The following is a 17795-nucleotide window of genomic DNA, read 5'->3' as shown; positions in this document are numbered from 1 at the left end:
GATCCCAAAAAAACCCGAAATTCCCGGAAAAAATTCCCAAATTTCCCCCCCTCCAAACGGGAAATAACCCCGCAGGGCAAAGCTGCCAGCGCTAATTAACAATTCCTAATTAATCCTAACGAGCCGCGCACGTTCCCAAAAGAAATTCCAGGAGTTTGGGAATTCCTGGAGTTTTTATGGAATTAATTCCCTTTTTTTTGGTGATTTTTCCGCTGGAAATGGGATTTTCCTGCTTTAAAAATCCAAATTTTTCCATGAAAACAGCAGGATTAATTATTAATTAATTAACTGTAATTATGAGTTAAATTAATATTAATTAAAATTATGTTATAACCAATATAATGTGTTAGAATATTAACTATAATTATATACATTATGTTTATAATGTATAATTCATTATTTATAATTTTATATTAATTAAAATCACTAATTATCAGCAGGAATGATCCAAAAATATCCCAGAATTTCAAGGAATTCTTGGAGTTTCTATGGAATTAATTCCTTTTTTTTAGTGTGATTTTTCCACTGGAAAAGGGATTTTAAAATCCAATTTTTTCCCATGAAAACGGCAGGATTGATCTCCCTGATCAATTCATTATTAATTACCTGTAATTATTAATTCATATTAATACAAATTATTAAGTATTTATAATTTAGGAATTTGATTTATAAATAAATTGTATCTGCTATAATTATATTATATAAAATTATATTTTTATTTTCTAATAATATACTTTATTATTTATAATTCTATATTAATTAAAATCACTAATTATCAGCAGGAATGATCCAAAAATATCCCAAAATTTCAAGGAATTCGTGGAGTTTCTATGGAATTAATTCCTTTTTTTTAGTGTGATTTTTCCACTGGAAAAGGGATTAAAAAATCCAATTTTTTCCCATGAAAACGGCAGGATTGATCTCCCTGATCAATTCATTATTAATTACCTGTAATTATTAATTAAATTAATGCTAATACAAATGATCAAGTGTTTATAATTTATATATTTATATTATAAATAATTTGTATCTACTAGAATTATATGTAATCATATCAAATTGTATTTTATAATAATATATTTTTTTATATTTTGATATTAATTAAAAACACTAATTATCAGCAGGAATGCTCCAAAGATTTCCCAAAATTTCAAGGAATAATTGGAATTATTAACGATGACTGAAAGACACCGAGAGATCCGAGGGAAGCTGGAAAATCCGACTGGAAAAAGGACAAAAATCAGGAAAAATGAATTTTTTTCATTATTTTATTTATCAACTGAAATATTCCCAATCCCATCTTTCCCCCATGGAATTTGATTCCCAAAAAAAAGCCCCACAAAGTCGATTTTTTATGGGTTTTTATTATGAGGAAATCACAACGCAGCCTCGGGATATTCCGTGAGCCTGGAAGCTCCAGGAAAAAGGGGAAAAATCCCCCCAAAATCCAGGAATTTTTATCCAAAATGAAGATTCTGCGGAAAAATTCCCAAACTTTTAAATCCGTGGAATTTCAAGGGTTTACTCCAAGATTTTATCCTGAGGGAGAGGTTGAAATTTCATTTTTCTGGGATTTTTTTTGTTTTCGGGAAGGGGTGAATTCCCAGGAAAACACAACTCGATCCCCCCAAAAAAATGGGAATAAAAATTCCATTCCCAAATCCTGGAATCCGCAGGGATCCCAGAAATCTTCACCAAATCCAGGGAATTCCAAAGAATCGGAATTTTGGGGTTTAAATGCAACAAATGTTTAGGGAAAAAATTAAAAAAAAATAGGGTTTTGATGGGTTTAAAGGATTTAATAAAATTTAAGGTTTTCGTTCAGAAGATGAATCCCAAAAGAATTTTGGGATTTGGGGCAAAATATTTTTGGAATTCCAAAGGAATTTTGGGGTTTGGGGTGAAATATTCTCAGAATCCCAAAGGAATTTTGGGTTTTTTTTTAAATAATTGAAGCAAAAGGAAACAAATTTGGGGTTTTACCTCAAAAATTCACGAAGGAATTTTGGGGTTGGGATTTGGGGTGAAATATTCTCAGAATTCCAAAGGAATTTTGGAGTTTTTTTTAAAAAGAATTGAAGCAAAAGGAAGCAAATTTGGGGTTTTACCTCAAAAATTCACGAAGGAATTTTGGGATTTGGGGTTGGGATTTGGGGTGAAATATTCTCAGAATTCCAAAGGAATTTTGGGGTTTGGGGTGAAATATTCTCAGAATCCCAAAGGAATTTTGGGGTTTTTTTAAAATAATTGAAGCAAAAGGAAACAAATTTGGGGTTTTACCTCAAAAATTCCCAAAGGAATTCTGGGATTTGGGATTTGGGGTTGGGATTTGGGGTGAAATATTCTCAGAATTCCAAAGGAATTTTGGGGTTTTTTAAAAAGAATTGAAGCAAAAGGAAACAAATTTGGGGTTTTACCTCAAAAATTCCCAAAGGAATTTTGGGGTTTGGGGTTGGGATTTGGGGTGAAATATTCTCAGAATCCCAAAGGAATTTTGGCTTTTTTTTAAAAAGAATTGAAGCAAAAGGAAACAAATTTGGGGTTTTACCTCAAAAATTCAGGAAGGAATTTTGGGGTTGGGATTTGGGGTTTGGGGTGAAATATTCTCCAAATCCCAAAGGAATTTTGGGGTTTGGGGTGAAATATTCTCCGAATCCCAAAGGAATTTTGGGGTTTGGGGTGAAATATTCTCAGAATCCCAAAGGAATTTTGGGGTTTTTGTAAAAAGAATTGAAGCAAAAGGAAACAAATTTGGGGTTTTACCTCAAAAATTCCCAAAGGAATTTTTGGGGTTTTGATGGTTTTCAAGGGTTTAACAAAATGTAAGGTCTTACCTCAGCAGACGAATCCCAAAGGAATTCTGGGGTTGGGATTTGGGGGTGAAAATATTTCCTGAATCCCAAAGGAATTTTGTTTTTTTTTTTTTTTAAAGAATTGAAGGAAAACTTGAAGCGAGTGGGACCAAATGTGGGGTTTCACCTCGGAGCCAGCTGCTCTGCGGGAGCTCCCTTGGTATTCCCAACCCAAAATTGGGATTTTCCCTCCCCAGGCGCCGTTCCCTCTGTCCCCAGAGCCCAAAATGCTGATTTGGGGACACAAAAGCCATTTGTGGGACACAAAACCCATTTTTGGGACACAAAATCCATCAGTGGGACAATAAAATCCCATTTTTGGGACACAAAATCCATCAGTGGGACAATAAAATCCCATTTTTGGGACACAAAATCCATCAATGGGACAAGAAACCCCCATTTTTGGGACACAAAACCCCATTTTTGGGACACAAAATCCATCAGTGGGACAATAAAATCCCATTTTTGGGACACAAAATCCATCAATGGGACAAGAAACCCCCATTTTTGGACACAAAACCCCATTTTTGGGACACAAAATCCATCAGTGGGACAATAAAATCCCATTTTTGGGACACAAAACCCCATTTTTGGGACACAAAACCCCATTTTTGGGACAATAAAACCAACAAATTTGACTTCTCACCAGCAGCGAAACCCAAAACCCCAAAACAACCCAGAAGGGGCAAAAAACCCCAAATTTTCCACCCAAAGAGTCCCAATCCAAAGAGCCCCACTCATCCTGGACTGAAAACTTCAAAGGAGTCCAAATCTGCTGAAGATCTTCAACGCTCAAACCACAGATGGAGGAGAACTCTACAAACCAAGGTGGCTCCCCAACAATGTTTTGACCTCCCAACCCAGAACCCCAAAATAACCCAGAAAGGGCAAAAATCCCAAATTTTCTACCCAGAGTCCCATTCCAAGCAGTCCCACTCATCCTGGATTGAAAACTCAACGGAGTCCAGATCTGCTGAATATCTTCAACGCTCAAGCCACAGATGATGGAGAACTCTACCAATCAAGGTGGCTCCCCAACAGCGCTTTGATTTCTGAACCCAAAACCCCAAAACAACCCAGGAAGGGCAAAAATCCCAAATTTTCCACCCAGAGTCCCACTCATCCTGGACTGAAAACTCAAACGGAGTCAAAATCTGCTGATGATCTTCAATGTTCAAACCACAGATGGAGGAGAACTCTACAAACCAAGGTGATTCCCCAACAGCGCTTTGACCTCCCAACCCAAAACCCCAAAACAACCCGGGAAGGGCAAAAATCCCAAATTTTCCACCCAGAGTCCCACTCATCCTGGATTGAAAACTCAAACGGAGTCAAAATCTGCTGATGATCTTCAATGTTCAAACCACAGATGGAGGAGAACTCTACAAACCAAGGTGATTCCCCAACAGCGCTTTGACCTCCCAACCCAAAACCCCAAAACAACCCGGGAAGGGCAAAAATCCCAAATTTTCCACCCAGAGTCCCACTCATCCTGGATTAAAAACTCGAACAGAGTCAAAATCTGCTGAAGATCTTCAATGTTCAAATCACAGATGGAGGAGAACTCTACAAACCAAGGTGGCTCCCCGAGCCCCACCACGACCCAGGCAGGGCAAAAACCCCAAATATCCCGCTCCAAGAGCCCCTGTCACCCCAAAACCCCGGTAAAATTTGGTCTTCCCAGGATCTCACTCCTGGGCTATGCTCCTCAGCACGTACTTGACTGTGTAGGCGAAGGCGGTGAAGCCCACCGTGAGCAGCAGAACCCAAAACCCCAAAACAACCCAGAAGGGGCAAAAACCCCCAAATATTCTACCCAGAACGTCCCATTCCAAGCAGTCCCACTCATCCTGGATTGAAAACTCAACGGAGTCCAAATCTGCTGAAGATCTTCAACGTTCCAGCCACAGATAGAGAACTCTACCAATCAAGGTGGTCCTCCCACAATGCTTTAACTTCCCAACCCAAAACCCACCGGAACAACCCAGGAGGAGCAAAAATCCCAAAATTTCCACCCAGAGTCCCACTCATCCTGGATTGAAAACTCGAACGGAGTCAAAATCTGCTGAAGATCTTCAATGTTCAAACCACAGATGGAGGAGAACTCTACAAACCAAGGTGATTCCCCAACAGCGCTTTGACCTCCCAACCCAAAACCCCAAAACAACCCGGGAAGGGCAAAAACCCCAAATTTTCCACCCAGAGTCCCACTCATCCTGGACTGAAAACTCAAACGGAGTCAAAATCTGCTGAAGATCTTCAATGTTCAAACCACAGATGGAGGAGAACTCTACAAACCAAGGTGGTTCCCCAACAATGTTTTGACTTCTCACCAGCAGCAAAACCCACCACGACCCAGGCAGGGCAAAAACCCCAAATTTCCCCCCAAAGAGCCCCAGCCACCCCAAAACCCCGGTAAAATTTGGTCTTCTCAGGATCTCACTCCTGGGCTATGCTCCTCAGCACGTACTTGACTGTGTAGGCGAAGGCGGCGAAGCCCACCGTGAGCAGCAGAACCCAAAACCCCAAAACAACCCAGAAGGGGCAAAAAACCCCAAATATTCTACCCAGAACGTCCCATTCCAAGCAGTCCCACTCATCCTGGATTGAAAACTCAATGGAGTCCAAATCTGCTGAAGATCTTCAATGTTCAAACCACAGATGGAGGAGAACTCTACAAACCAAGGTGATTCCCCAACAGCGCTTTGACTTCCCAACCCAAAACAACCCAGGAAGGGCAAAAATCCCAAATTTTCCACCCAGAGTCCCACTCATCCTGGATTAAAAACTCAACGGAGTCCAAATCTGCTGAAGATCTTCAACGTTCCAGCCACAGATGGAGGAGAACTCTACAAACCAAGGTGGTTCCCCAACAATGTTTTGACTTCTCACCAGCAGCAAAACCCAAAACGACCCAGGCAGGGCAAAAACCCCAAATTTCCCCCCAAAGAGCCCCAGCCACCCCAAAACCCCGGTAAAATTTGGTCTTCTCAGGATCTCACTCCTGGGCTATGCTCCTCAGCACGTACTTGACTGTGTAGGCGAAGGCGGCGAAGCCCACGATGACAAACAAGTTCGCCAGGGCTCCCCCCAAGAGTCCGTGGTTCCTGGGGGGCTGCTGCAGCCCCCCGGCGTGCCCGGGGGCCAGGGCCACGTGCCCGTGGAGCAGGGGGTGCCCGTTGTGCCCAAAGTGGGCGTCCCCGTCCGGCACCACGTCGGGGAGGGGCAGAGAGGGAGGTCTGGAGCTCAGCTCGTCCTGTGCTTTCTGCTTTTGCTTCATTTCCTGGAAAAGGGGAGAGAAAAATGAGTGGGAAAGTGGAAATTTGGGGGATCTGGGGGCTTTTGTTTGAGTTCCTGGAAAAGGGGAGAGGAAATTGGGTGGGAAAGCAGAATTTTGGTGGGATTTGGGTGGTTTTGTTTGAGGGAAAGAGGGAATTGAGAGAAAATTGAACAGGAAAAAGGAATTTGGGGAGGGGCAGAGAGGGAGGTCTGGAGCTCAGCTCGTCCTGTGCTTTCTGCTTTTGCTTCATTTCCTGGAAAAGGGGAGAGAAAAATGAGTGGGAAAGTGGAAATTTGGGGGATCTGGGGGCTTTTGTTTGAGTTCCTGGAAAAGGGGAGAGGAAATTGGGTGGGAAAGCAGAATTTTGGTGGGATTTGGGTGGTTTTGTTTGAGGGAAAGAGGGAATTGAGAGAAAATTGAACAGGAAAAAGGAATTTGGGGAGGGGCAGAGAGGGAGGTCTGGAGCTCAGCTCGTCCTGTGCTTTCTGCTTTTGCTTCATTTCCTGGAAAAGGGGAGAGGAAATTCAGTGGGAAAGTGGAAATTTGGGGGATCTGGGGGCTTTTGTTTGAGTTCCTGGAAAAGGGGAGAGGAAATTCAGTGGGAAAGTGGAAATTTGGGGGATTTGGGGGCTTTTGTTTGAGTTCCTGGAAAAGGGGAGAGGAAATGGGGTGGGAAAGCAGAATTTTGGTGGGATTTGGGTGGTTTTGTTTGAGGGAAAGAGGGAATTGAGAGAAAATTGAACAGGAAAAAGGAATTTGGGGAGGGGCAGAGAGGGAGGTCTGGAGCTCAGCTCGTCCTGTGCTTTCTGCTTTTGCCTCATTTCCTGGAAAAGGGGAGAGGAAATTCAGTGGGGAAGTGGAAATTTGGGGGATTTGGGAGCTTTTGTTTGAGTTCCTGGAAAAGGGGAGAGGAAATTGGGTGGGAAAGCAGAATTTTGGTGGGATTTGGGTGGTTTTGTTTGAGGGAAAGAGGGAATTGAGAGAAAATTGAACAGGAAAAAGGAATTTGGGGAGGGGCAGAGAGGGAGGTCTGGAGCTCAGCTCGTCCTGTGCTTTCTGCTTTTGCTTCATTTCCTGGAAAAGGGGAGAGAAAAATGAGTGGGAAAGTGGAAATTTGGGGGATCTGGGGGCTTTTGTTTGAGTTCCTGGAAAAGGGGAGAGGAAATGGGGTGGGAAAGCAGAATTTTGGTGGGATTTGGGTGGTTTTGTTTGAGGGAAAGAGGGAATTGAGAGAAAATTGAACAGGAAAAAGGAATTTGGGGAGGGGCAGAGAGGGAGGTCTGGAGCTCAGCTCGTCCTGTGCTTTCTGCTTTTGCTTCATTTCCTGGAAAAGGGGAGAGGAAATTCAGTGGGAAAGTGGAAATTTGGGGGATCTGGGGGCTTTTGTTTGAGTTCCTGGAAAAGGGGAGAGGAAATGGGGTGGGAAAGCAGAATTTTGGTGGGATTTGGGTGGTTTTGTTTGAGGGAAAGAGGGAATTGAGAGAAAATTGAACAGGAAAAAGGAATTTGGGGAGGGGCAGAGAGGGAGGTCTGGAGCTCAGCTCGTCCTGTGCTTTCTGCTTTTGCTTCATTTCCTGGAAAAGGGGAGAGAAAAATGAGTGGGAAAGTGGAAATTTGGGGGATTTGGGGGCTTTTGTTTGAGTCCCTGGAAAAGGGGAGAGGAAATTCAGTGGGAAAGTGGAAATTTGGGGGCTTTTGTTTGAGTTCCTGGAAAAGGGGAGAGGAAATGGGGTGGGAAAGCAGAATTTTGGTGGGATTTGGGTGGTTTTGTTTGAGGGAAAGAGGGAATTGAGAGAAAATTGAACAGGAAAAAGGAATTTGGGGAGGGGCAGAGAGGGAGGTCTGGAGTTCAGCTCGTCCTGGGCTTTCTGCTTTTGCTTCATTTCCTGGAAAAGGGGAGAGAAAAATGAGTGGGAAAGTGGAAATTTGGGGGATTTGGGAGCTTTTGTTTGAGTTCCCAGAAAAGGGGAGAGGAAATTGGGTGGGAAAGCAGAATTTTGGGGGCTTTTGTTTGAGTTCCTGCATGGGGGAACAGAAAATTCAATGGAAATTTGAGGGATTTGGGTGCTTTTGTTTGATTTCCTGAACAGGTGAAGAGAAAAATTTGGATTATTTGGCTGCTTTTGTTTCATTTCCTGGAAAAGGGGAGAGGAAATTGGGTGGGAAAGCGGAATTTTGGGGGGAAGTGGGGCTTTTGTTTGAGTTCCTGCAAAAGAGGAGGAGAAAACAGGGGTGATTTGGGTGGTTTTGGTTGAGTTCCTGCACAGGGGAACAGAAAATTCAATGGAATTTTGGGTGATTTGGGGGCTTTTGTCTGATTTCCTGAAAATGGCGAGAGGACTGAATGGTGAGAAGGGAAACTGGGGTGATTTGGGTGTTTTTGTCTGATTTCCTGCAGAATGGAAGAAAAAAATTGGGATGATTTGGGTGCTTTTGCTTCATTTCCTGGAGAGGGGAGGAGAAAATTCGGGTGGGAAAGTGGAAATTAGTGATTTGGGAGATTTTGTTTCATCAAAACTGATTTTTTTTGTAGGAAAAATGAACAATTAATGAAGATTTGCTTACCTCCACCACCTCAGGGAAGAGCTCACAGAAGACTTTATCTTTTAAATTAAATGCTAAGCTCTGTGCAGCCAGCTGCCTTTTCTGGGGAGAAAAACCAGATTTATCAGCAACTCCCTGAAAATTAAATCCATTTATTTCAATTCCACACCTGATTTCCCACCAGAACAGTGCAAATCTCAAAGCAAGTGGTTTTTAACATTTAAAACATCACATTTGTGAGGATTATTGACTAAAATGGAGGTTTATAGGCACAAAATTATGTTAATTTTTGATGCTGTGGGATCAGGGTTTTGTGGGAGAGGCTGGGAATCCCAGCCAGGCTTTAATCCCTGAGATCTCCCAAATTTTCCCAAATTCCCAAAGTTTCCCAAGTGGTTTTTAGCTCTTAAAACTGAGCATTTTTCACTAAAATTAATGTCTGTCCATATAAATGATGTTAATTTTTGATCAGGGTCAAGAAAAAAGGGCTGGAAAAAAGGAACAAAATCCCAGCCAGGCTTTAGTCCCTGAGAACTCCCAAATTTTCCTGAATTTTCCCAAATTCTCAAAGCTTTCCCAAGTGGTTTTTAGCTCTTAAAATTGAGCATTTGTCACTAAAATTAATGTGTGTAGATATAAATTATGTTAATTTTTGATCAGGGTCAAGGAAAAAGGAACAAAATCCCAGCCAGGCTTAAGTCCCTGAGATCTTCCAGAATTCCCAAAACTTCCCAAATGGTTTATAACACTTAAAACATCAAATCTGTGAGGATATTGAATATATAACAGATAAAATTATTAATAATTAACATACAATTAATTAATGTAATATTATAAAATTATTGTATAAAATATTACTATAATCAAAATCAATATATAATATAATTAAAATATAATTAATGTTAATGTAAAGTTAATATTACATCAATATTATGTTACTTATTAATATAACATTACATAATTAAAATACAATTCTATAATTATTGTACTATACAATAATTATCATTCTAGAAATACTAATGATTACATAATTAATTATTAATGATTACTCTGACGCGTAATCATTATCAGAAAGATAAAGAAGTTTGATGAGAACTTTAAAAAATTCAAGAAGAACTATAAAAGAAAACGTAACACTTTTAAAAATCAGGGCAACAAATCCCAGGCAGGCTTTACCCCCTGAGATATCCCAAATTTCCTGGGATTTACCCCTGCGATATCCCAAATTCTGTGGGATTTTCCCCCCGAGATATCCCAAAATTTACCCCCCAAGATATCCCAAGATCTGTAGGATGTACCCCCCAAGATATCCCAAATTTCATGGGATTTACCCCTGAGATATCCCAAATTTCTGGATTCTCCCCCCAAGGTAGCCCAAATTTCATGGGATTTAATCCTGAAATAGCCCAAATTTTGTGGGAATTTCCCCCCGAGCTATCCCAAATTCCCTGTGATTTCCTCCCGAACTATCTCAGATTCCCTGGGATTTACCCCCTGAGATATCCCAAATTTTGTGGGAATTTCCCCCTAAGATAGCCAAAATTTTCTGGATTTTTCCCCCCAAGCTATCCCAGATTCCCTGGGATTTCCCCCTGAGCTATCCCAGATTTTCTGGGATTTCCCCCTGAGCTATCCCAGATTTTGTGGGATTTCCCCCTGAGCTATCCCAGATTTTGTGGGATTTCCCCCCCGAGCTATCCCAGATTTTGAGGGATTTCCCCCCGAGCTATCCCAGATTTTGAGGGATTTCCCCCCGAGCTATCCCAGATTTTGAGGGATTTCCCCCCCGAGTTATCCCAGATTTTGTGGGATTTCCCCCCCAAGTTATCCCAGATTTTGTGGGATTTCTCCCTGAGCTATCCCAGATTTTGTGAGATTCCCCCCCCGAGCTATCCCAGATTTTGTGAGATTTCCCCCCTGAGCTATCCCAGATTTTCTGGGATTTCCCCCTGAGCTATCCCAGATTTTCTGGGATTTCCCCCTGAGCTATCCCAGATTTTTGTGGGATTTCCCCCCCCGAGCTATCCCAGATTTTGTGGGATTTCCCCCCCGAGCTATCCCAGATTTTCTGGGATTCCCCCCTGAGGTATCCCAGATTTTGTGGGATTTCCCCCCTGAGCTATCCCACATTTTCGGGGATTCCCCCCGAGCTATCCCAGATTTTGTGGGATTTCTCCCCCGAGCTACCCCAGATTTCCTGGGATTCCCCCCGAGCTCTCCCCGGGATCTCCCCGGTCACTCACGGTGAACTCGGAGGTCTCGATGCTGCCCAGGGTGGGCCCTTTCTCCACCATGAAGCTCAGCAGCCCCGTCAGGATGGTGGACACGGACCAGGCCGGGTTCCAGGTGTCCGGGTGGAAATCCGTGATGGACAGACACAGCCTGCCCACGGAAACAGAGCTGGGAACGGGGACTGGGGGCAAGGCTGGGCTGCTGGGAAGGACTCCTTGATTTGGGATGGGAATGCCTGGAATGTTGGGAAGACTCCTTGATTTGGGGTGGGAAGGGCTGGAATACTGGGAAGGAGTCCTTGATTTGGGATGGGAATGGTGGGGGATTGGGAAGGAATCCTTGATTTGGGTTGGGAATGGCAGGAATATTGGGAAGGAGGCCTTGATTTGGAATGGGAATGTCTGGGATGTTGGGAAGGAGGCCTTGATTTGGAATGGGAATGGTGGGGGATTGGGAAGGAGTCCATGATTTGGGATGGGACCCAGCTGGGATGGGAATGTCTGGGATGTTGGGAAGGACTCCTTGATTTGGGTTGGGAATGGCAGGAATATTGGGAAGGAGTCCTTGATTTGGGATGGGAATGTCTGGGATCTGGGATGTTCTTGATCTGGGATGTTGGGAAGGAGGCCTTGATTTGGAATGAGACACAGATGGAATTGGAATGGCTGGGATGTTGGGAAGGAATCCTTGATTTGGGATGGGAATGGCTGGAATGTTGGGAAGGGATCCTTGATTTGGGATGGGAATGGCTGGAATGTTGGGAAGGAGTCCTTGATTTGGGATGGGAATGGCTGGAATGTTGGGAAGACTCCTTGATTTGGGATGGGAATGGCTGGGATGGGAAGGGCTGGAATACTGGGAAGGAGTCCTTGATTTGGGGTGGGAATGGCTGGGATGGAAATGGCAGGGGGATTGGGAAGGAATCCTTGATTTGGGGTGGGAATGGCTGGAATACTCGGAAGGAGTCCTTACCTTGTGTTGCACTTGAACCTTCCATTGGGGGTGATCATATAAATACTGGGGGGTTTGAAAGGGAATTCTCTAGGGAATATTAATTTTCCGTGGTAATATCCACCTGCAAACCAGCAGAAAATGGGTTAAATGAGTTATATTTAATAAAAAATTCCCATCCTCAATTCCCTTACATTATTCCTTCTCCTAAACCAGCCAAAAATGGGTTAAATAATTACATTTAGTAATTATCACCCCAATTTATCTACATTATTTCTACTAAACTACTCAAAAAATGGGTTAAAAACTGTATTTAATTAATAATTCCCATCCCAATTCCCCTGCTTTATTTCTTCTAAACTACCCAGAAAATGGGATAAATAAATTATATTTAATTAATAATTCCCACCCCAATTCCAATTCCCAATTTCCCTGCTTTATTTCTTCTCCTACCCAAAAACGGGTCAAGTAAGTTTTACTCCCATATCACTGAGAACATTTCTGTTGTAAAAATGGGAATTTTTGATATTGTCTTTGTCATAAATTAGAGAATATTTGCTGTAAAACATGAAGAAATTTAATATTTGCTTGCAGTTTAACCTAAATTTTATTTTATTAAAGCTCTTAATAAGAGAAGAATGACTGACAGCAGCATCCCTATTTCTTCCCCTCTTCCCCAGTTTCTGGAGCTGTTTTTAGTGGGATTGTTTTGCCTTTTCCCACCCTCCGGAATTCCTGGATCTCCACGCAAACCCCCAGGCAGGGATGTACCTTCATATGGGGTCAGCTCAGGCCCTCGCACCACGTAGTGCCTGGAAAAAAGGGGAATAGAACACTGGGAAACCACAAAGACCCCAAAGAATCAGCATCAGCCTCAGGCAAAGTTTCCCCTCTCCGCCTGCCCAGGCTCCAGGAGAGAGGGAGTCAGACCTGACAGCCTGGGAAACAACTTCTGCCCAGGAGTGAGGAATTCCCCCTGGGAATTCCACCCAGCTCCAGGAGTGAGGAACAGCCCACCCAGCTCCCACCCCAACTCCCAGGAGAGAGACAATCCACCCAACTCCCATCCCCATTTCTCTATCCCCAATTCCTTCCCCACCCTCAATACCCATGCCTAATCCCATTCTCATCCCCACCCCTAATCCCCCATCTCCAAATCTCCCCTTCCAATTCCCAGCCAATTTCCCAATCCCAATCCCCAATTCCAATTCCCAGTCTCCATCCCCATTTTCTATTCCCAATTCCCATCCCCATTTCCACTCCCGTTACCATCCTCATTTCCATTTCCCATCCCCAATTCCCTCCCAATTTCCCCACTCCCATTCCCATCCCCATTTCCACTCCCACTCCCCATCCCTATTTCCCACCCCAATTCCCCTTCCCAACCCTAACTCCCACTCCCAATTCCCTCCCCATCCCCCATTTCCCACCTCTATTCCCATCCCCATTTCCTACTCCAATTCCCTTCCCATTCCCATTTCCCCTTCCCCACCCTATTTCCCACCCCAATTCCCATTTCTCAATTCCCCACTCTAATTCCCACCTCAATTCCCCTTCCCAACCCTAACTCCCACTCCTAATTCCCTCTCCATCCCCAATTCCCACCCCCATTTCCCACTCCCAGTTCCCTCCCCATCATCATTTCCCACTCCCCATCCCAATTCCCATCCCACCCCCATTTCCCACTCCCAATGCTCTCCCCATCCACAATTCCCACTCTCAATTCCCCTCCCATCCCTATTTCCCACTCCCAATTCCCTCCCCATCCCCAATTCCCACTCCCAATTCCCATCCCACCCCCATTTCCCACTCCCAATTCCCTCCCCATCCCCAATTCCCATTCCCCATCCCAATTCCCCTTCCCACCCCCATTTCCCACTCTCAATTCCCCTCCCATCCCCATTTCCCACTCTCAATTCCCCTCCCATCCCCGTTTCCCACTCCCACTCCCAATTCCCTCCCCATCCCCAATTCCCACTCTCAATTCCCTTCCCATCCCCATTTCCCACTCCCCATCCCACCCCCAATGCTCTCCCCATCCCCATTTCCCACTCCCCATCCCAATCCCAATTCCCACTCCCAATTCCCCTCCCACCCCCATTTCCCACTCCCAATGCTCTCCCCATTCCCATTTCCCACTCTCAATTCCCTCCCCATCCCCATTTCCCATTCCCCATCCCAATTCCCCTTCCCACCCCAATTCCCACTCCCAATTCCCATCCCACCCCCATTTCCCACTCCCAATTCCCTCCCCATCCCCAATTCCCACTCTCAATTCCCTTCCCATCCCCATTTCCCAATCCCCATCCCACCCCCATTTCCCACTCCCAATACTCTCCCCATCCCCAATTCCCACTCTCAATTCCCTCCCCATCCCCATTTCCCATTCCCACTCCCAATTCCCTATTTCCCACCCCCATTTCCCACTCCCAATTCCCTCCCCATCCCCATTTCCCACTCCCCATCCCACCCCCATTTCCCACTCCCATTTCCCTTCCCACCCCCATTTCCCACTCCCAATGCTCTCCCCATCCCCATTTCCCACTCCCATTTCCCTTTCCACCCACATTTCCCATTCCCAATTCCCTCCCCATCCCCAATTCCCACTCTCAATTCCCTTCCCATCCCCATTTCCCACTCCCCATCCCACCCCCATTTCCCACTCCCAATGCTCTCCCCATCCCCAATTCCCACTCTCAATTCCCTCTCCATCCCCATTTCCCATTCCCACTCCCAATTCCCTATTTCCCACCCCCATTTCCCACTCCCAATTCCCTCCCCATCCCCAATTCCCACTCCCCATCCCAATTCCCATCCCACCCCCATTTCCCACTCCCAATTCCCATCCCACCCCCATTTCCCACTCCCAATTCCCATCCCACCCCCATTTCCCACTCCCAATGCTCTCCCCATCCCCATTTCCCACTCTCAATTCCCTTCCCACCCCAATTCCCACTCTCAATTCCCTTCCCACCCCAATTCCCACTCCCAATTCCCCTCCCATCCCCATTTCCCACTCCCAATGCTCTCCCCATCCCCATTTCCCACTCCCAATTCCCTTCCCACCCCAATTCCCACTCTCAATTCCCTTCCCACCCCAATTCCCACTCCCATCCCCATTTCCCACTCCCAATTCCCTCCCCATCCCAATTCCCCTTCCCCATTTCCCACTCCCCATCCCAATTCCCATCCCACCCCCAATTCCCACTCCCAATTCCCCTCCCACCCCCAATTCCCACTCCCATTTCCCATCCCCATCCCCATTTCCCAGTCCCCACCATTCCAGGATGTTGGAGGGCAGGGGCTCAGCACAGATGTAAGGCACTGGATCCTTTTTGATCCTCAGGTAATCCTGCTTCAGCCTCTGCGTGGCTGTGGTGGGGGCCCTCTTATTGCCGCTGCCGCTCATCTGGGTCACCAATTAAATCAGCAATCAGAGCCCAACCCACTCATTAACAGTCACTAACGCCACTTCAGGAAGCACAGGGCTTCACAAAATCCTCTCCGTGGGTGAGGGTGAGGGGGAAATGGAATTATTGGGATTTTTACAGAGCAAGAATCGTGGAAAACCTTAATAATAAAATCCCTTGGGACGCTGATACAAATTAATTCATCAACACTAATTAATTTATTCATACAAATTAATTTATATCTCAAATACAACTTGGTTGTAAATAAAGTAATTTATACCTCAAATACAGCCTTGTATTCAAGATAGAAACTGAATTATTTGGAGTTTTAAGGAGCAAGAATCATGGAAAATCTTAATAATAAAATCCCTTGAGATATTAATATAAATGAATTTATAAACACAAATAAATTATTCAATACAAATTAATTTATTCATATAAGTTAATTTATATCTCAAATCCAACTTGGTTGTATTCGAGATAGAAACTGAATTATTTGGAGTTTTAAGGAGCAAGAATCATGGAAAATCTTAATAATAAAATCCCTTGAGATATTAATATAAATGAATTTATAAACACAAATAAGTTATTCAATACAAATTAATTTATTTATACAAGTTAATTTATATCTCAAATCCAACTTGGTTGTATTCGAGATAGAAACTGAATTATTTGGAGTTTTAAGGAGCAAGAATCATGGAAAATCTTAATAATAAAATCCCTTGGGATATTAATATAAATTAATGTATCAACACAAATTATTTCATCAATACAGATTAATTTATTTGTACAAATTAATTTATTCATGCAGATTAATTTATATCTCAAATACAAGATAGAAACGGAATTATTTGGATTTTTAAGGAGCAAGAATCATGGAAAATCTTAATAATAAAATCCCTTGGGATATTGATATAAATTATTTCATCAATACGAATTAATTTAATTATTAATTAAATTATTTAATTTATATCTCAAATACAACCTGGTTGCATTTGAGATAGAAATTGAATTATTCGGATTTTTACAGAGCAAGAATCATGGAAAATCTTAATAATATAATCTAATTAACACAAATTAACAAGTGCAATTTTAATAAGCACGGAGCTTCGTGGAACATTTCTCCAGATTTTATAAAATCCACTTTATGGGGTGTATTTGGGATATAAATCCAATGATTTGGATTTAAATTTGATTATTTGAATTTTTAAGGAGAACTGTGGAAAAGGGGGAAGAAAAGGGGGAGGAAAGAGGGGAAAAAAGAGAGGGGGTAAGGGGAAAAATGAGGAAAAATGGGGGAAAAGGAGGGAAAGGGGGGGTAAAAAGGGGAGGGGAAAAGGGAGGAATGACTAAAAGAGAGGAGAAAAAGAGGAAACAGGAAAAGAAAAAGGGAAAGAGAAAGGGAGAGGATGAAAGGGAGAGGAGAGAAGGAGGGGAAAAAGAGAAGAAGGGGAAGAAAAGGAAAAGGGGAAGGGGGAAAAGGGAGACGTAAAGAGAGAGATTGAAAGGGAAAGAGGGAAAAGGAAAGGAGGGAATGAAGGGGAAAAGGAGGGAATGAAGGGGAAAAGGAGGGAATGAAGGGGAAAAGGAGGGAATGAAGGGGAAAAGGAGGGAATGAAGGGGAAAAAGGAACCAGAGAGGGAGGGAAGAAGGGAAAGAGGAAGGGAGGGACTGAGAGCGAGGAAAGGTGGAAAAGGGAGAGAGGGAAGCCGAGGGAGAAACAGGAGATGGAAAATGAGGGAGGAAGGAGAAACAGAGGGAAAGGAGGGAGGGAGGAGAACGGCAGAGGGGGGGAAACAGGAAGGCAGCCGAGGAAAGGAAGGGTGGAAAGAGAGAAGGGAAAGGTGGAAAAGGGAGGGAAGGGAAAACGGAGGGAGAAGGAGAACGGCAGAGGTGAGGAGGAGGAGGGAGACAGGAAGGCAGCCCGCCCGTCCCTCCCCGCCCGCTGCCGGCGCAGCCCCGCTCACCTCTCCGCGGCCGCCGGGCCCCGGGCGGCCCCTCCTGCCCGCGGCCGAGGGAGGGAGGCAGGCGGGGAGCGGCGGCCGGGCCGCGATGGCGGCGGAGCGGGCGGGGCGGGCAGCGGCGGCCGCGGCTCCCTCACGGCTCCAGCCAAGATGGCGGCGCGGGGCGGCGCTTCCGGGAAGGAGCGGCGGCGCTTCCGGGGGTCGCGCGCGGGTTCCGCTTCCGGGGGTCGCGCGCGGGTTCCGTTTCCGGGGCCGCGCGCGGGTTCCGCTTCCGGGGCCGCGCGCGGGTTCCGTTTCCGGGGCGCGCGCCGTGGCGGGAGCCGTGAGGGGAGCGGGGGCGGGGCCGGGCCGGCAGCGCGCGCTCCCTGTCGCGACATAACGCGGGCAAAGGCTCCCGATCGCGACACTGCCCCAGCGGGAAGGGTGACCCGGGCGCGGCAGCTGGCAGAAAGAGGGCTCAGCATGTAAAACCTAATTTTTTAACGAGAAATGTCCCAAAAAAAGCTAATTTGTAACGAGGCATGTCCCATGAAAACTCATTTTGAACGAGGAATAGCCTGTA

General features: G+C 44.8%; 1 protein-coding gene and 1 long non-coding RNA gene across 3 annotated transcripts; both read right to left on the bottom strand.

Annotated features, from left to right (window-relative positions):
* Nucleotides 1-1163: 1163 nt before the first annotated feature.
* On the bottom strand, nucleotides 1164-5075 carry LOC137461683 (uncharacterized). Its single transcript, XR_010993453.1, has 3 exons — nucleotides 4898-5075; nucleotides 4358-4714; nucleotides 1164-3805 (listed from the first exon to the last, which is right to left on the bottom strand). It is a non-coding gene; the product is annotated as an uncharacterized lncRNA (long non-coding RNA).
* Nucleotides 5076-5810: 735 nt separating this feature from the next.
* On the bottom strand, nucleotides 5811-17409 carry UBE2J2 (ubiquitin conjugating enzyme E2 J2). 2 transcript variants are annotated; one of them, XM_068171367.1, is made up of 7 exons: nucleotides 17237-17405; nucleotides 15138-15268; nucleotides 12631-12671; nucleotides 11881-11983; nucleotides 10920-11058; nucleotides 8698-8778; nucleotides 5811-6135 (listed from the first exon to the last, which is right to left on the bottom strand). In XM_068171367.1, exons 2-7 carry the CDS (start codon nucleotides 15266-15268, stop codon nucleotides 5851-5853), a joined length of 780 nt encoding a protein of 259 aa, XP_068027468.1. In that variant the 5' UTR covers nucleotides 17237-17405; the 3' UTR covers nucleotides 5811-5850. The 2 variants fall into 2 exon arrangements, with proteins under 2 accessions (XP_068027468.1, XP_068027467.1); XM_068171366.1 differs by lacking the exon at nucleotides 5811-6135 and adding an exon at nucleotides 7185-7706 and having other exon boundaries at nucleotides 17237-17409.
* Nucleotides 17410-17795: the final 386 nt, after the last annotated feature.

This window comes from Anomalospiza imberbis, chromosome 23, assembly GCF_031753505.1.
Source record: "Anomalospiza imberbis isolate Cuckoo-Finch-1a 21T00152 chromosome 23, ASM3175350v1, whole genome shotgun sequence".
NCBI classification, from domain to species: Eukaryota; Metazoa; Chordata; class Aves; order Passeriformes; family Viduidae; genus Anomalospiza; species Anomalospiza imberbis.
The sequence above is the reverse complement of the archived record's forward strand: the minus strand, read 5'-3'. Positions and strand labels throughout refer to the sequence as shown.